The sequence below is a fragment of the Myxocyprinus asiaticus genome, chromosome 15 (genome assembly GCF_019703515.2).
Source record: "Myxocyprinus asiaticus isolate MX2 ecotype Aquarium Trade chromosome 15, UBuf_Myxa_2, whole genome shotgun sequence".
Taxonomy (NCBI): Eukaryota; Metazoa; Chordata; class Actinopteri; order Cypriniformes; family Catostomidae; genus Myxocyprinus; species Myxocyprinus asiaticus.
In genome coordinates this window covers 6,933,753-6,952,968 of record NC_059358.1, presented here as the reverse complement: position 1 = coordinate 6,952,968, position 19,216 = coordinate 6,933,753, and the positions used below count along the sequence as shown (strand labels likewise).

General features: G+C 41.4%; 1 protein-coding gene across 7 annotated transcripts in view; it reads left to right on the top strand.

Annotated features, from left to right (window-relative positions):
- The window catches only part of LOC127453083 (ras/Rap GTPase-activating protein SynGAP-like), a 178,992-nt gene that overhangs the window by 151,552 nt on the left and 8,224 nt on the right, over positions 1 to 19,216 (top strand). For 4 of the 7 annotated variants that reach the window (XM_051719144.1, XM_051719142.1, XM_051719138.1 and 1 more), the window contains 2 exons: positions 5,806 to 6,017; positions 10,076 to 10,148. In XM_051719144.1, coding sequence (XP_051575104.1) covers positions 5,806 to 6,017; positions 10,076 to 10,148 — 285 coding nt within the window. Of the gene's footprint in view, positions 1 to 5,805; positions 6,018 to 10,075; positions 10,149 to 15,742; positions 15,805 to 19,216 lie in introns of all 7 variants that reach the window. The other 3 variants (XM_051719139.1, XM_051719140.1, XM_051719141.1) reach the window with 1 other exon arrangement.

Here is a 19,216-nt window from a genome sequence, read left to right as displayed (position 1 = left end):
ATTTTTAGAAGAATATCTCAGCTCTTTCAGTCTATACAATGCAAGTGAATGGTGACTGAAACTTTGAAGCTTCAAAAAGCACGTAAAGGCAGCATAGAAGTGATCGTCCTGGTTACTTTCGTAACCTCCGTTCCCTGATGGAGGGAACGAGATGTTGTGTCGATGTAGTGACGCTAGGGGTCACTCTTGGAAGCCCCAAACACCTCTGATTATGAAAAAAGGCCAATGGGAATTGGCGAGTGGAATTTGCATGCCACTCCCCCCGGACATACGGGTATAAAAGGAGCTGGCTCGCAACCACTCATTCAGGTTTTGTGCTGAGGAGCCGAGACAAGGTCCCGGCCATTTCAGCAGGTAGTTCAGTATTGTGGCAAGAGGGACACAACGTCTCGTTCCCTCCATCAGGGAACGGAGGTTACGAAAGTAACCAGGATGTTCCCTATCTGTCACTCACGCGACGTTGTGTCGATGTAGTGACACTAGGGGTCCCTATACGAAACGCCACAGTAAGCTGAACTGTGTTACGTGGACTGGCGGTGCGAGATGGGCAGACCTCTGTGTGCCTCGTAGCCAGCGCACCAGGCCGTCACGGAACCTCCCCCAATGCTCTTATGAGTTTCGAATAGTCCTTTGGGAACAAGTCGACTTGCCCAACAAATAGGGACAGGCTAGCCCAGCCGTGGCCTCTTTTCCACTTTTTTCTCCCCAAAAAGAATGGAATTTTGTTACCAGCTGGGGGCCATAAGTGTCCACGTCGGGGGGGTGTCACTCCCAAGGGGAAGACACCGCGGAGACCACACCCCGACCGGAGGGGGGGGGGGGGTGTATTTTGAATGGAAATATGTCACATGGTCTTACCGAGTCTTGTCGGAAGTATGTCATGTGGAAAAATCCCATGGTAGGTCCTACCCAAAGAGGGAGGAGCTCTACAAACATGGAGACCGCGTCTTCAAGGAAGACGCAGTTTACCAACAGGGAAACGATTTAGCGGAAGATATATCACATGGGGTCACCTATGGGGAACCAGCGCATGTGGAGCACCTACCCCAGTACAGGGCTTAGTTAGCACATGTACAGGGCCGGCAGCGAGTTTCTCCGCAAACTCGTCTGCCACAGGGCTAAGGAGGAAAATCATAAAGGGATCACAACTTGTGAACTCGACTGGGAGTCAAAAGCGCACGTCTTCACCTCAGGGGAGGGGAAAGGCGCTATGCACAAGTGGTACACCCGGCCAGCTGTCCCGGAACTTACCTGCTCGTACCTGACAATACACGGGACGAGACCGGCTCAACCTGGAGATTATAGAACCTTGCAAAGGTGTTGGGTGTTGCCCAGCCCGCTGCCCTGCAGATGTCTGCCAAAGAGGCGCCATTGGTCAGGGCCCAGGAGGCTGCCACACTCCTAGTAGAGTGGGCTTGTAGCCCCACAGGGGGCGGCATGTCCTGAGCATGATATGCCATCATGATGGTGTCAATGACCCAGTAGGCGATCCTCTGTTTGGAGACAGCGCTCCCTTCCCGCTGTCCGCCAAAGCAGACAAAGAGCTGCTCGGAACTTCTAAAGCTCTGTGTGCGATCCAAATAGATGCGTAAAGCACGCACCAGACACAGCAACGCCAAGGCTGGATCTGCCTCCTCCCGGGGCAGCGCTTGCAGGTTCACCACCTGATCCCTAAATGGGGTCGTGGGAACCTTGGGCACATAGCCCGGTCAGGGTCTCAAGATCACGTGAGAGTAGCCCGGACCGAAATCCAGGCATGTTTCGCTGACAGAGAACACCTGCAGGTCCCCTACCCTCTTGATGGAAGTGAGCGTAGTCAGGAGGGCAGTCTTCAAGAGAGTGCCTTAAGCTCAACTGATTCTAGGGGCTCGAAGGGAGCTCCCCGTAGACCCCGCTGGACTACAGAGAGGTCCCATGAGGGAATGAGGTGCATTCTGGAGGGATTCAACCTCCTAGCGCCTCTCAGGAACCTGATGATCAAGTCGTGCTTCCCCAAACACTTACCATCTACTGCATTGTGATGTGCTGAAATGGCGGCTACATACACCTTCAAGGTGGAGGGGGACAGCCGCCCCTCCAGCCTCTCCTGCAGGAAGGAAAGCACCGATCCAACTGCACATCTCTGGGGTTCCTCACGTCAGGAAGAACACCACTTAGCAAACAGATGCCACTACAAGGCATACAGGCGCCTCATAGAGGGAGCCCTAGCCTGAGTGATCGTGTCTACCACCGCAGGTCTTAGGTCTTCCGCGTCCCGTCCAAGGGCCAGACGTGGAGATTCCAGAGGTCTGATCGCGGGTGCCAGATGGTGCCCTGTCCCTTGAGAAAGAAGGTCCTTCCTCAGGGGAATTCGCCAGGGGGGGCTGTCGCGAGAATTTCGGTCAGCATCTTGAACAGGAGTCTGTGAAAAGCCCGGTTCAGTCTCACAGGTCCAAGATTGGCCGCAACCCACCACCTTTCTTCGGTACAAGTAGGGGCTGTAAAACCCCTTCTTCATCTCGGCTGGAGGGACAGGCTCTATCGCACCCTTCCGTAGAAGGGTAGCGATCTCCACATGCAAGGTAGCGGCGTTCTCACCCTACACTGAAGTGAGGTGGATGCTGCTGAACCTGAGCGGGTGCCTGGCGAACTGAAACGCGTAGCCGAGTCGGACGGTCTGGGTCAGCCATTGCGACGGGTTGGAGAGCGCAAGCCACGTGTCCAAACTCTGGGCGAGGGGGACCAAGGGGACAATCATGTCGGACGTACCGGCAGGTGGGGCCTCGCGGCGGGGCGGAGCCTGAGGCACCACGTCGAGGGGGCTCGAGCCCCGTGGCCGTGCTGAGTCCAGGGATATCAAAGCACTTACCTGGCTCCTGATACCCACCATAAGATTGGCCGGGGAGGGGGGAGGAGGAATATCGTCCCCACAGTCCATTGTAACCAACCCGGTGTGGGCATGTTCGTGCGCCCGCCGCTGGAGGGGCCCGCCACTGGAGCACTGAACCTGCCGAAATGGGATGGTGGACGGCGGTTGTGACGACTGCCGTTCACACAGGTTATGTGACCCAGGGAACAAGAAAACCGCTCTTTTGTTGAACTTTTGGGTACTGCAGCCTCTTGGGCATGCGGCGAAATAAAATGAAACAAAAGATTCTCCTCCCGGCCCTGCACTGGGGGATGGAGTGGTCTGTCCACCAGCTCCAGAGTAGCGGGTCTCCTCGTCCCTGGGTCGCCCATCTCAGGTGCGCTTCGAAGCCTTCCTCGGGTTCTTGGCGGCCGGCCGTGAGATGGGTTGCATCTGCTTCCAGCGGGGGACTCCACGCCGGGCCGGGCCGTGGGGGCGGGCTGCGGCAAAGCCGGTGTTGTTGCTGCAGGAGGATGCCCTTGGCGATGAGCAGATGGGGTATGGGATCTTGAGCCGCGCAGGGGCAGGATGTGTTGAATAGCCTCCGTCTGCTGCTTCACCACCGAGAACTGCTGGGCAAAGTCCTCGATGGTGTTGCTGAACAGGCCAACCTGGGAGATGGAGGCGTCAAGGAACCGCGCCTTGTCAGCCTCTCTCATCTCGACCAGGTTGAGTCAAAGGTGGCACTCCTGGACCACCAGGGTGGACATCGCCTGCCCGAGAGACCGCGCCGTGACCTTCGTCGCCCGGAGAGCGAGGTTCACCGAGCACAGTTCCTGCATCAATCCCAGGTCAGAACTACCCTCGTGCAGCTCTTTTAGCGCCTTGGCTTTTTTGTACCTGCAGGAGAGCCATGGCGTGCAGCGCGGAGGCGGCTTGTCCAGCGGCACCGTAGGCCTTAGTCGTCAGAGACTAAATAAACCTACAGGCCCTGGATGGGAGCTTCGGGCACCCACGCCAGGTGGCGGCGCTCTGCAGGCACAAGTGCACCGTGAGCACCTTATCCACCTGGGGGATCACCGAATACCCCCTTGCCGACCCACCATCGAGGGTAGTGAGAGCTGAAAGACTGGGATCGGGTAGTAAAAGGTGCCCCCCATGATCTCGTCAGCTCCTCTTGCACCTCCGGGAAGAAAGGGACCAGGGCGCAGCGCGGCCATGAGAGGCGCTCTGGCCCAGGAGCCAATCATCGTGCCACGAGGGTTCAGGGGAGAGTGGAGGGTTCCACTCTAGCCCGACACTCCCAGCCGCCCGGGAAAGCATGTCCGTCAGCTCCACGTCGGCCTGAGACTGGGCGGCCATACCCGAAGGAGGAAACCCAGCCGAAGCCTCCGCGTCAGACTGGACGAACCCGCTCTCCGATGCTGCGATCGAGAGCTCATTGTCTTCCCGGGCCCCGAATAAGAGGTCGAACTCGCCCTGAGACGAGCCGGCGGTCTCATTCGAGAGCCTGATCGGGGCAAGCGAGCGTGCTGAGGAATGGGAGGTCCATGGGGGGTTACCCGGCGGAGATGCTCCCATTGAAGTCCCCAAATCGCCCCCAGTGCTAACCGACACGGCCTAGGTAGGTAGAAGGACCGAGGCAGGGAGCCCTCTTACGAAGGAAAACCGTGACTGCAACGTTGCCATAGTCATGTTCTCGCAATGAGGACATGACCCATCCACGTACGAAGTCTCCGCGTGGGCAGCGCCCAGACACGTAAGACAGCAATCGTGGCTGTCAGAAGCGGAGAGATAACAACCGCAACCAGGAATAATACACAAACGGAAAGGCACCTTTAAAAAGACGTTCCATGAGTGCCACTCTTTTAGTTAGAAAATATACTCTTTTTAGAATATACTCTTTTGTTCCGAAGTGCCCAGTGGCGTTCTCTGCACTCCACGGGTGTAGAGGGGGAGAAGCCGCTGAAATGCGCCTTAAGATCCAGCAGTTTAAGGTGAAAGTAGCGAGATTGAAATCAGTGCACTGAACGCAACCGCTCGGCTCTGAAGAGAAAATCTGAATGAGTGGTTGCGAGCCAGCTCCTTCTATACCCATATGTCCAGGGGGAGTGGCATGCAAATTCCACTCGCCAATTCCCATTGGCCTTTTTTCAAAATCAGAGGTATTTGGGGCTCCCAAGAGTGACCCCTAGTGTCACTACATCGACACAACATCGAGTGAGTGACAGATAGGGAACCATAATACTCTAGTGGTTTAATCTGTGTCTTCTGAAGTGAAATGATAGGTGTGGATTAGAAACAAGTCAATATTTATTTCTTCCCTGTCCAGTAGGTGGCGATATGCACGAAGAATTCGATAAAAACAAAAGAAGAAGAATGTGGAAGTGGAAGTGGAGATTGATAGTAAAAAAGGAATTAAATATTGATCTGTTTCTCACCCACACCTCTCATATTGCTTCTGAAGATATAGATTTAACCACTGGAGTCTTATGGATTACTTTTATGCTGACTTTATCAGCTTTTTGGAGCTTCAGAATTTTGGGATCCATTCACTTGTATTGTATGGACCTAAATATTCTTCGTTTGTGTTCTGCAGAAGAAAAAAAGTCACACATCTGGGATGGCATGAGGGTGAGTAAATGATGAATTAGAATTTAAATTTTGGGTGAACTATCCCTTTAAGGATCTCAGTTAGGGGGACAGCATTAAACAGCATTTGAACATATATATTGTCACACAATGCATACAACCAGTAAAATCAGAAAGCATTTATATAACTGAGTAAAAAGTATAATGAACAGCAGCATTTAACTAAATATTTCACCACAAAAAATTACTTCTGTGCAGAGACTTCAATAAAAGGCATGCTTATGTAGGAAAACTATTGAAAAACAGCGCAGACGGATGCAAAAACCTATTCCGTGTGAACAGCCCCTAAAAACTACTCCGAAAACATGCTGTCTTCTCCTCTGCAGGTGCGTGAATATGAGGAGGAGATTCACTCCCTGAAGGAACGTCTGATGATGTCACACCGTAAGCTGGAGGAGTACGAGAGGAGGCTGTTAACTCAGGAGCAGCAGACCAATAAAATCCTGCTACAGTATCAGAGCCGACTGGACGACAGTGAAAGGAGGCTTAGACAGCAACAGATGGAGAAAGACAACCAGATTAAAGGAATTATTGACAGGTAATGAGACAGAGAAGTGTGAGAAACATTGAGCAGCAGTCATGTGACCACACACAGGAGTGAACACACGGTGTTAAAAAGGTTCCTTGTAAGTTCATATGAAAATGACTACTTACATAATTGTAAATATAAAACATATTTAAATATGTTGGCCCCAAGAAGTATTTGGACAATCTGAAAATGTATAAATGTCCTGAACGGTACCCTGCTAAAAAAAAATAAAATAAAAAAATAAAATAAACCTAGCCTAAACTCATTGACACCAGTTGGTTACAAGTAATTACAAAAATGAGCATAATTTGTTTGCAGACACCACTTGGTTTGATATTTTAGATCTAATGAAATGGCATACATACTTTTTTTAAGTGTGCCTTAAGTGTCCAAATACTTTTTGGTGCAAATGTTAATATATACTGTATATTTCGTTTTGAAAGGGGTTTTATAGATTTAAGGGTATTTGTGGTTTTGTAGTCTGTGAATTGAGTTTAGTTCATTTAAGAATTGTGCCAATGTCACAATTATTTAACCTCTTTACTAATGAACTTCTTAGTCTTGTAATGGCCTCTACATTCATTGTCATAAAGTTACTTTGTAATTGCTAAACTGGGTCCATTTCCATCTTGTTTTGCTGCTGTCATTTGCTTGTTTTTTTCTGTTTCATCATTTTAGTTTTTAAATTTTGTTTCTTTGTATGTTCGTGTGGCAAAAGAGGTTGCCTTAAGTATATAATGCATTTAAAGCCATGTGTAAAAGAAACCCATTTTCCAATATTGCTATTTACTCTGTTGTAAATGACATCACCCCACCCATTGTTCCTGTAATGCATCACTTGCAGAATAATTTTGTGTCACAGAATATATTGCAATTTCAATCCAATTCTAGGAATGAAGAAATGGAGTGAAGGGACACCTGGGTTCTTACTCTCAAAAAGCCATAAATATACCACATAAATAAATAAATCGTCAATGTTCTTCCTTCCTCGACCAGGGTCGGTGCCAGGATTTTATGAATCGCTAATGTTTTCTTTGTGCACTTTGCATGGCGAACTTGTATTCGAAAAGAAGAAAATATCAGAGCAAATATCAGCGTAGCTGCAATAATAAAGTTTACTCATTTGGCCTTTTCTTGGCTTCGACCTGTTTGTCTTGAAATAGAAAAGGTGCCATTTCTCTTCCAAATAACCATTAGTAATTGTAGCAGATCAGCTTGAAAATATTCTTTAAAATCTTGAAAAAAAAACGTTTTTTTAAACAGTCTTGTTTCCCAGTGAAAATATCAAAATATTCTTAAACAAGATAAACCCCATTGACAGTTTTTAAAGCATACATTTTAACCAAATGTAGTTTTATGTTTAAAAAGAAACTTAATTCAAGATATATATTCTAAAAACAAGTCTTATCATAACACAATTTGTTTCACAAGAAAATTCAAATATCTAAATAAAGTTTACATTTTTTTTACTAGACAAGACAAAATTATTGATTAAGAAAAAAACTCTTGCAGTATGGAAGGACAATATCTTGAATTTTTGTACTATTTGTTGTTTTCTTGAACATACTTTGTGATTAAAGTGTCTGACACATCAGAATAGATCATTTTTCAGGTGTTCATGATCTGGAGTTCAGAGTGGGAATATCAGTTTAAGTAACGAATATTCATTGTTAAATATGCAATAAAACAGGGTTTATAGAAGGTTCAGAAACAGGGATGCTTCCTTATTTCAGGGTGAATCTCAAAAGACCTGTCAAGAATATGTCTATGTATGAAAAAAGTAGAAGTTATATTTTTCATAAAGAAAATAAAGCCTATCTATGTACCACTTTGATTTTTTTTTTATTTATTGTGACAATATTTTTGTGACGATATGTATATCCCCAAATTTTTCCTGCAGCTTTTTTTTTTTTTTATGTGAAAAAAATCTCATTCTGATTATTGTAATGCAAAAAATATATATTTTTTTATTGTACAGTATTTATACAGCATGGTAGTATTTGTTGTACTGCTTTTAATTTATGCTGATTTTTTTTTAATAAAAGAAGATTGTATCCAGTCAGTAATTAGAATCTAATAAGAATCTCTATTGAAAATTATAAGAATTGCAAACAAACTAATTACGGTAATAAGAATTGGTAGGGAAAGTGTATTTATATAAAATTAATGTCACAATCTTTTATATTTATATATATATATATATATATATATATATATATATATATATATATATATATATATCAATTGTTCAAAAATAGGCTTCATTTTCTTTATACAAACATTATCTGTTATTTTTATTTGTTTGATTTTAGGGTGAAATACGACCCTCATAAATAAATGTTAACACATCAAATCAGCGTAACATTCATGTTTTGTTTCATGTACAATGACAAGTACATGCAGTATAAGACAACAAATATGAGGTAAGTGAAGGCATTTTTCTGAGCAATGAGACAGGCATGCTGTGATATACTTATGAATATCTTATTATGTGTGGTGCTGTTTGTGAAATAAACATAGAGATATGAATTATAGATCAAGAACCATAAATACTGACTTGATTTAAAATTGAAATAAAATAAAAAATCTCATTTGTAATGTGATGTTAAAAAATATATAACGATTTTGAAGAATATGTAATATGTTTGTAGTATGTATGTAAGACTTTTTATTTTGTTTTTAGTTAATGACTGTGAATTGAGGTATGAAATTGAGTGTATAAAATATTTTACTCTATATTGTTAGAAAAGAAGATGAAACATTGCTTTCCTATAAAGTATTTATCCAGAAATATAGAGCATATTTATTTATTTATTCTGTATAAATAAAATGATATACTGTATATTTAACTCTTGTAGCAAAACTGTGTGCAGTAAGTATGCCTTGATTACTGTAGCGATGAAACATAGCACAATGAAAGTTTACTGTTCTGGTTTATTCAATATTCCTTCCCGTGACCCCTCTGATCTCGTGAACTTTTATCTGACCATGCTTAATAAACTATCTACTATTGTTGTGACTGCAAACAAAACAGGCCTGAGCGTACCTGGAATAAAAATGGATTGCGTCTGTCTTTTGTAGAAGTCACAGCAATTGACTGCTAAATTTGTCTTTGTTATTCTGTTCATTTTGGATTGCTTTTAAATTTTGTACAAGCAACATGTACATTATGAATGGAATAAAATATCCAATCACATTGCTTTAAACCTGAACTGTGGAATTCATCATTTACTTGTACTGAATATTAGAACAAGTTATTCTGGAATAAATAAATGTTCCATTAATATCAATTTACATATTTACAATCACAGCAATGGCAAATGTCTTAAACTTTCAAAGCTGAGTTCCTATTTGGAATACTAGAATTTAAAATAAAGCATTTTGTACTTAAAACCAGACACATTCATTTAATGTCACATGATTTCCCATAAATTGTTGTTTATTTTGTGTACCATGTCCCCTGTCATGTCTAATGTCATGTCGTCATGTCAGCACGAACATAAATCTAACCAAACATAGCAAACAATATGAGCCATTGTTTCCATGACAATCAAATCATTTAATGGTCTCTTTTACCATACAGTTAAAACACTATCTAATCTGATATCCAAAGAGATTTACATGCTGAGATATTAAACCATCCCTGTTTTTGAGCTGAGCCGTCACTTTGATCCATGGTGGCGGCCACTTCAGTGGCGTGTAATTGCAGAAATAAGCTGCCTGGACGAGCAGCAGCCAGCTAATTCTTTTATAAGCCGTACAATGTGACCCATTTTCATTTATAAATTCACTTATTCCCATGGGATGATGGAAATATGTAATTAATATAACATGTCTGGGATACACTTTTCTGCTGTATTCATTCCAGGTTTGTTAAAAGAATGGAAAAGCCGTGGTAAACTAGTATTGTATAATACAGTCAAAACATTGAGGTATACTGTATAAATCCTATTGTATTTGTTGCAGATGAACAATTAATTTTCATTGTATAATCTCAATAAATACTAATAGTGTCTTTCTCTCTCTCACTCTTTCTCTCTCCCTTGCTTTCTTGTGTTTCCATGAAGACTCATGGCTGTGGAGGATGAGCTGAGGGTAGGGGTGGTGCCTGAGAACAAACCCAGGATATTCGCAGACCAGGTCTGTTTTCACATTTCTCTACACTCTCTCTTTCACGTTCTCTCTCTCTCTCTATGAGTATCTCTTTAACTGTATCCAGTTTTGTCCATTGTTTGCCCATTTGTTGAGGAATGTCTTTTTTTTTTTTTTTTTTTTTTGCTTTGCTTGTCTGAACGCTTTATAAGACTGATTTCCATCGCTGCCGTGTTGTTGTGTGTCGAATACCACACAGATTAGTTTGGAGGCGAAGCTGAATTATTTTATCCACTAGAGGAAGAGTAGCACGGGGGGGGGTTAGGGGGGGTCACCACGGGAGGTGTCACTATGACCATCCCACAAGAAAATGTTATTGCTCTTTTGGAGCTTGTTAAACTTCTCAGTTATGTTTCATTTAAGGATCAACTTTAGCATCAACATTTTCTTGACAAGTGTTGAGATAGATAGAGTATTGTACTATTAAATTCATGTGACCAGGTGAAAATCCACTATTATGTGTCTCATGCAAAATTCTACTGTCTCTGAAGCATATTTTATTGGATTGTGCTGGTTTTATTCCCTTTAGGAAATAGTTTTATCCAGCTGACACTTTTAAAGAGATTTTTAACAAAGTCAAGCCTGAATCAGTTTTAGAGTTTTTATCAAAAATACATTTTAAAAACCTTATATAGGTTTTAATCACTGTACCCTTGTTTTTCACCATGAACATAACCATGAAAGCTGGCATGATGTTAAATCACTTGCAGACAAATTCATGTTAATAGCATAGTTCAGATCATTTGAAAATAATTTAAAGAGTAAAGTTCATATTTAAATTTGACTTAATTGCAGACTTTATTACAGGAAAATCTGAGCACAATTTGAGACATGAGATCTCTTCTGATACTCTGGAGGAGACACAGTACCACGGCTCCCTATACGCATATTACGCAGTCTGTGCAAGGCACCAACTCTCTAGGGGACCACCATCTTACCTTAGGGGGGCACCAGAAAGTCCACCGACTGTCCTCACTCGTACGTTATACGTTATTTAAGGGCCCGATAGCAGTCTTGGAACACAGACGATCGCCTTGCGTGCACACTTTCGCCCCACGCCTTGCTAACCAAAAAGAGTCTTTTTTTTAATTTTTTTTTTTATTTTTTTAAATTTAAATACACTGAAACAAAAAAATGGCTGGTAAGATTTACTTAATTTTATTTTCAAATGTTTTTGCACACAGTTTTCTAAGTAAATCTTAATGGTATAAAATGAAGTAAAATCTACGTAACTTCTTGACATAATGAGGATTAAAGTTACTGAGTACATTTAACTTAAACATTTTAGTAAATAAAGTAACTTTTACTTACAAATAGGATATACATGGTACTTACATAAACTTTCAAATGTAAGTGATCATGTTATTAGAACATTCAATTCAATTTTCTTTACAAACACGTTTAAACATGACATATGGAAGCCATCCATAGGGAAACTACATGAATGTTATGTAGTCTATGAGACAACATCACCTTGCATTATTAGCAAAAGATGCAGAGCTGCGCATGCAGAACTCAACACTTGGAGCACAAAACACCATGACGGTGACAATAAACAGATAAAAAAAAAAAAAAATAAAAATGTGATCATGAACCGGTAGTTTTGAGCAGAACATAAACTTAAGACTGCACAAAACAAGAAGTTAGCAAACGTAACAACTTACGACACAAATGGTGTAAATAAACGTGCAAAAAGTGAAACCATGCAAGCTCTTTAATTATTCAAGCCCGGTGCATGCTAGGAACACTAGCTTTGAAAAGTTAAGTAAAATGTACTTATTTTATTAAACAGTGAAATTTACTCAAATTAGCAAATAAATATTACACATTTTTATTTTTTTATTTTAGGATTTATAGATGATGACACATTGTAAAGATAACAAACAATCATAAATAAAATGTGCTAGCTAGCTAGAACATACATTTTTACATGTTTGAATGTAGAATTTACTTAATATTTTCAAGTTCACACTTTAATCAGTTTAGAATGTACTTAATTTTTACTGCTGTATTTACTTCACCACAAAAAAAAAAATTTTTCAGTGTATGCTTAATTTTGCAAAGGATAAAATGTGTTAAATTAATGCCAATTTAAATGTAGTTGCTTTTACCACATTGTATTGTTTAAAATGTATGCATTTTTAAAGGTTTTAACATACATACACTTTATACACTTCAATATTTTTTAATAAAAAACTTATTCTGATTTCTTAATATGTACATTACAGATTACTCAATTTTGGAAATTTGTCTTACACTTGAAATGTGTAAATCATAAAAATGGACTGAAATATGATTTGAGTGTAACTTGCACCCCCTTTTATAAACACAAACCCAAAACATGACTTACCCAAACTAAAACTGTGTAAGTGCTGTCTAGGAGAAATGACTGAGATATAAATATTCAACTTCCTATAGGATAGGTCCAAAAATTCAGGTTCAAAATGTTATGGGCTTGATTGCAATGACATTTTTATCCGTATATTTATTTGCATTATGGACTCTTTTTTTACTCGCTAGTGTAACTTTTCCTCCAGTGAAGAAATATTTGGTTATACGTATAAGCATACAGTATAAAACTGTAGTATCTCCAAGAGGGATGCCAAATGCCTCCATGTTTCATTCCCATGTGTCATCCCTTGCTTGTTTTTTTATTTTTTCATGAACATAAAGCTAAATGGTGCATTGCTGTATATTACAACAAACACCAAATTCTCAGAACTCACACAAAGACGAATAACTAACGTGTTTAAATCTATGCACCCAAAAGTTCTAGTCAAATGATCCAGCCATATCTACATCAAAATCTAAAATGACTTTGTAAGCAGGAAAATCAATCATTTTTGATAAGATTCGATTTAAAGGATGAGTTGAGTGCAAGCTGTTACCTCAGACATGTAAAACTCAAGATTCAGTGATATTTCTGAGTGGGCAGATCCTCATACATACAATGTTAAGCAGTCAGCATATGTTTTCCTGCAGAAAAGAATTAGCTGTATAGATGTATAGACATTTTAAAAGTAGCATTTTCATGGATAAAGCTCAGGTGGGAATCAATAGAGGTGGAATTTGGAATTGCTTAAACCTCAAAATACTTTTTCATTATGTCAGAAGAAACAATATACAGTATAATACAATATAAAATGTAAAATGAAAAGCTATTTTTAAATACTTTTCTTTTGGCATAAGTGGGGGGTAATTTTGTTATCCGGTCACTATCACAAAATAAACTCAGACACAAAGGGGTCTTTAGGGGGTTTAGTTGGAACACCACTTTATCTAATTAGAGGACTGGAACTAAATGATGTATAATAACATTAATTCGTAAGGTTTATGGATCCAGCATCGGATTTTCTGTAGGAGAGAAGTTTGTGTTTGTAAAGCGCCCTGGTTTTGAATTTTTCCATAGTTTTTAATGGTGTGTCTCTGTCAGTTCACTGTATGCTCATGTGCTTGGCAGACATTCACATGCTGTTGTGTATTTGTTTTTGTTCCGCAGTTTTTTCCACGCAGCTTTATTATGTCAGGTGTTAGATTGTGCATTGAGCCAATAGCATGTCCTTGTCTCAAATGATTTGGATTTTTAGGGCTGATGAATTCTGTTGAATCTATAGAGCAGGGAAAGGAATGTGTTTGTCTTTTTACTGTAGGTCATTTCTTTATTTTGTTTAATTTGTAGTTTTGGTATTTTGCATGTTGGCTGCAAATTCATAATAATATAATTCTTAAGCACAGTTTTATTTTTTATTTTCAAATTTTAATTTTTTTCTTTTTCTTTTACTGTATGGATGAGGTTTGTGACTTCTATATACAGTATATTGGCCCTGTACACACTGCAAAATTTTGGAAGTGACAAATGCATTTCAATGTGAAGGGATTCCACTAAATTAAATTGGGAGCGAATCCTCTAAATTATCAATCCATGTGTGAACAGAAAACAAGAGTCACCTCCGAAATTGCAATGGATAACATAGTGATAACCGTAGCAATGTTTAGGTGTTGTGTCTGGAAATAAGAAACGTGGATTCCAACAGTTTAATCATTTTTCGTTTAGGTATTTTTGACTAAAGAAATATTAGCAACCAGAAATAGTTTGGTTGATACTATTGAAACATGTGCTTTTAAACTGCATGCTGTCGCTATACTTTAATGTATATGTAATGTTTGTAACCTGGTCTCATCGAAATACGTGACTGTACCTACATTTTTGCAAAAAGATTTTTATGTGGCTTGTTGTACGTATCAAAGCAGTTTCCTGGGAAAATGAACACTAGAGGCGCTACAACAACAACAACAACTTTTATTCTCTTTCACACAAATCACGAGTAAAACGGCAGATTATCAGTTCATAAACACTTACTTTTCATCCTGTTCCTTACACAATGCAATCTTATGACTTCTAAACACTTTTACTATTGCGCATGACTTGTCAGTCGATACATTTAATGTTTGTATTACATAATCAACTACATTTACCAGCTTGTTCAAATGCAATCAAAATGCATGGCAGCTTAACTGATTTACCATTGCTAAATCCGTAATTCCATTTTTCATCATAAATTTGCTTATTTAAACACTAATCGATTAGGTTTAAGTATAAAGTTGTGTGGTGGTAGCATAGTGGGCTAAAGCACATAACTGGTAATTAGAAGGTTGCTGGTTCAATCCCCACAGCTACCATCACTGTATCCTTGAGCAAGGCACTTAACTCCAGGTTGCTCTGGGGGGGTTGTCCCTGTAATAAGTACACTGTAAGTCACTTTGGATAAAAGCATCTGCCAAATGTAAAGTTTAGGGTAGGGAGGTAAGTTTTGTTGATTTAAAAGTTGATAGAGCATTAGCCTTAAAAATCTCCTGTGTGGGAGAAAATTTAACTCACTTTTAGCGCCACTCGTGGACATTTCACCTGTGAACTACCGTGATGCGTGTAAGGATACGTAATATAATTTTGCTAAAATGTCGCCATAGATGAAATTTCATGAAATTAGGATCATGATTTTATTATCATTATTTCCTTGACCACAGAAATGGTGAGGACATCTACGGTGAAGTCAGACATCATCAAAATGTGTGAATAAGTTAAGATGCATAGACATACCTCTGCTTCTGTGATTTCCTAGCACCACAAACAAGCTGTCAGTGTCCTAAAGAGTGTAGTGTCAGTGCATTAGCAACTAGTTGTTTAGATCAGTTCTATACACACTATGCAGATGTAATGTAATGGTGGTTGTCACAACCTGAATTTTTCAGGTTTGAATTTGATGAACAGGATTGAGCACTCGTTAGAGGAGTGACCAATCGTATTTTGCTCCAGTGTGTACGTGGCCATTTTGGAGCGCATTTAAATGTTTTTATGTCTGTCAGGGAATTTGTGTGTGTATATTTTTATGTGTGTATGTCCGTATGCATGCCGACCTCGTCTCACAGACACAAACATTACCACCCCATTGGCTGCTGGGATTGGACCATATCCCACCCACCCCCCCATTGGCACACACTCGCACATATACACAAACCTGTCTATCCTCTCCTTCTTTCTCCTCTACTCTTGTGTGTTGATGAGATACGGTGATTTCTCTTAGGGGAGGCGGCAGTCCATCCTAGTGCAGCCGCGTCTTGCACCCGTTCCACTGCGAATGCACAGGTAATGACTCACCTGACCGTGACCCGCCCACTCCACTCTCCTGTCTCCTCCCACATCCAGTGTATATGCATTAGATTTGTTCACAAACACATTGCACCTTGCCTGCACCAAGTCATATGCACCTCTGTTATTAGGTCAGCAGACCTGAAATTAAACTTGAAAAGGGAAGTTACTCAAGACACACTTTGAATTTTGGCTTGACAAAGCCTTGCAGGTTGACAAACAAACAGACCAGAAAAATGTTGGTCTCAGAGTAGGGATTTGAAAAAATAACAATAGCAGAATGTTGGCTTTGTCAAGACAACGTAATAAATAAATAATGATGGATTGGAACTGAATTCTGTTGATGTACAGTCTGACAGATAATCTACCACAGTTCTTAAAAAGTCTTAATCCATAATGTTTGCCCTTCATCTTAAGTAATTATCTTAAGGTAATATGACTTGTCACACACACTTCAATTCCAGCATCTAAAACTATAGTTAAAATTGTAGTGTTGTGGGATGTTACTTTTAGAAGTAGCATATTGCATAACCACATTATTCCTGATTAAACTAACTACTTTCTTTATATTGTTACTTTTTTCATAGAAAGAAATGCATTAGCTACTAGCATTAGTTTTGCATTCATTTTGGGTTTTTTCTAACATAATGGGAGCACTTTTCTTGGCTTCCAGGTGTTTCTTTTTTACATTCAAAGTAACATTATATTGCTTCGTACAACTGTTAATAAACATTCATATATGGTAATGTAACGGGAGCCAGCTGGTACGTGATAGCTTTGTGGCATGTGTAAACCTAACTCCCCTGGCCTAAAGAAGCGCACTAGCGACTGACGCTAGGGGGTGTAGCCTTTATCCTCCTTGTTAGCGTGCCCGCTTCCCATGCCGGAGACGCCGGTTTGAATCCCGCTCAGAGCAGGTCAGCAGGACTGGTTACAGTTGTGCCGTGACCCGGACGGGAGTGAGGTTTAGGGGGGGTGAGTGTAATGGGAGCCAGCTGGTATGTGATAGCTATGCAGTATGTGTAAACCTCACTCCCCTGGTCTCAAGAGGTGCACTAGCAACTGATGCTAGAGACTGTAGCCTTTAGCCTCCTTGTTAGCGCGCCTGCCTCCCATGCCGGTTTGAATCCTGCTCGGAGCGGGTCGAGCAGGACCAGTTACAGCAGTGCCGTGACCCGGATGGGAGTGAGGTTTAGGGGGTAAGTGTAACGAGAGCCAGCTGGTTCATGATAGCTGTGCAGAGTGTGTAAACCTCACTCCTCTGGCATCAACAGGCGTACTAGCGACTGACGCTAGGGGGTGTAGCCTTTATCCTCCTTGTTAGCGTGCCCGCCTCCCATGCCGGAGACGCCAGTTTGAATCCCGCTCGGAGCAGGTCAGCAGGACTGGTTACAGCGGTGCCGTGACCCGGATGGGAGTGAGGTTTAGGGGGGGTGAGTGTAATGGGAGCCAGCTGGTATGTGATAGCTATGCAGTATGTGTAAACCTCACTCCCCTGGTCTCAAGAGGTGCACTAGCAACTGATGCTAGAGACTGTAGCCTTTAGCCTCCTTGTTAGCGTGCCTGCCTCCCATGCCGGTTTGAATCCTGCTCGGAGCGGGTCGAGCAGGACCAGTTACAGCAGTGCCGTGACCCGGATGGGAGTGAGGTTTAGGGGGTAAGTGTAACGAGAGCCAGCTGGTTCATGATAGCTGTGCAGAGTGTGTAAACCTCACTCCCCTGGCATCAACAGGCGTACTAGCGACTGACGCTAGGGGGTGTAGCCTTTATCCTCCTTGTTAGCGTGCCCGCCTCCCATGCCGGAGACGCCAGTTTGAATCCCGCTCGGTGCAGGTCAGCAGGACTGGTTACAGCGGTGCCGTGACCCGGATGGGAGTGAGGTTTAGGGGGGGTGAGTGTAATGGGAGCCAGCTGGTATGTGATAGCTATGCAGTATGTGTAAACCTCACTCCCCTGGTCTCAAGAGGTGCACTAGCAACTGATGCTAGAGACTGTAGCCTTTAGCCTCCTTGTTAGCGTGCCTGCCTCCCATGCCGGTTTGAATCCTGCTCGGAGCGGGTCGAGCAGGAACAGTTACAGCAGTGCCGTGACCCGGATGGGAGTGAGGTTTAGGGGGTAAGTGTAACGAGAGCCAGCTGGTTCATGATAGCTGTGCAGAGTGTGTAAACCTCACTCCCCTGGCATCAACAGGCGTACTAGTGACTGACGCTAGAAGCTGTAGCCTTTAGCCTCCTCATTAGCACACCCGCCTCCCATGCCTGCTGACGCTGGTTCGAATCCCATTCGGAGCAAATCAAGCAGGACCAGTTACAGTAACAATTTACAATAAGGTTGTATTTGTTAACATTAGTTAACACAATAGTTGAACTGAACTAATTTCAATTAGGTTAATGTTCATTTCAACATACTAATACATTTTCATTAAAAGTTGTATATGTTAACATTAGTTAATGTATTATGAACTAAAATAAATAAACAATGAACAATTGTTTTTTTAATAATTAACATTAACCAAGATTAGTAAATGCTGTAATTATACTTAATGCATTAACCAGTGAACATCCACGCACAAGAATATTCTTGGAAACGTATTAGAAACTTTTTAAAACTTTTTGAGTGTATTATGGTGTAAATGTAAAAGTAACAAACTTTAGATGTTGCTTTCAAGAAGTAACCTGATTATGCAATGCATGCTACTTGTAACCTGTTACCCACAACACTGGTAATGTACCATGAACTGGGGACCATTTGCTGATATATGTAATGCAGCAAAAATCCCCTTTTAAAGGTTGGGTTGATAAATGACAGCGTTTTGAAATAAGCGCATTATGAAATGCTTGAATGTCCTAAAATAATTTTGCTGCCATGTCCTGTTTCAAAGAGATGCGACAAACTCTTGGGAGTATTTGTTCATGTAAATAAAACTTAATGCATACTTCCATATTTTCAGCATACTTTGGCAAAAAACCAAACAAGCAAAAAAAAAAAAAAAAACCACGCACAGATACACAGGGCATATGGCTCAGTGCAAGGTGAAGGACCGCTCATCACCATGTTCATTATATCTGCATCATCTACCTCACCATCACTCTCTGAAACAGATGATGACAATTCTGTGAAATCTCCGTATCTTTCTCAGTGCCGCCCTGACAGGGGTCGGGTCACTTATAAGCATGCATGAGATCCTGAAAGTGTGAGTGTTTGTGACTATGCTTTTGTTGCAGTGTTTAAAGTGCTTCTGGTGATTTTAATGTGTTTTTGTTGACGTTTGTGCGTTTAGTGCCGTGTAGCCTTTTTGCTCTGTTTTGCAAGGAATATAATCTTCATGGTTGCATTAATAATATTGTTTTCACTGTTTCTTTTGGATAAATGAAGACATGCAAAATACATGTACATGTTTATGTAAAGT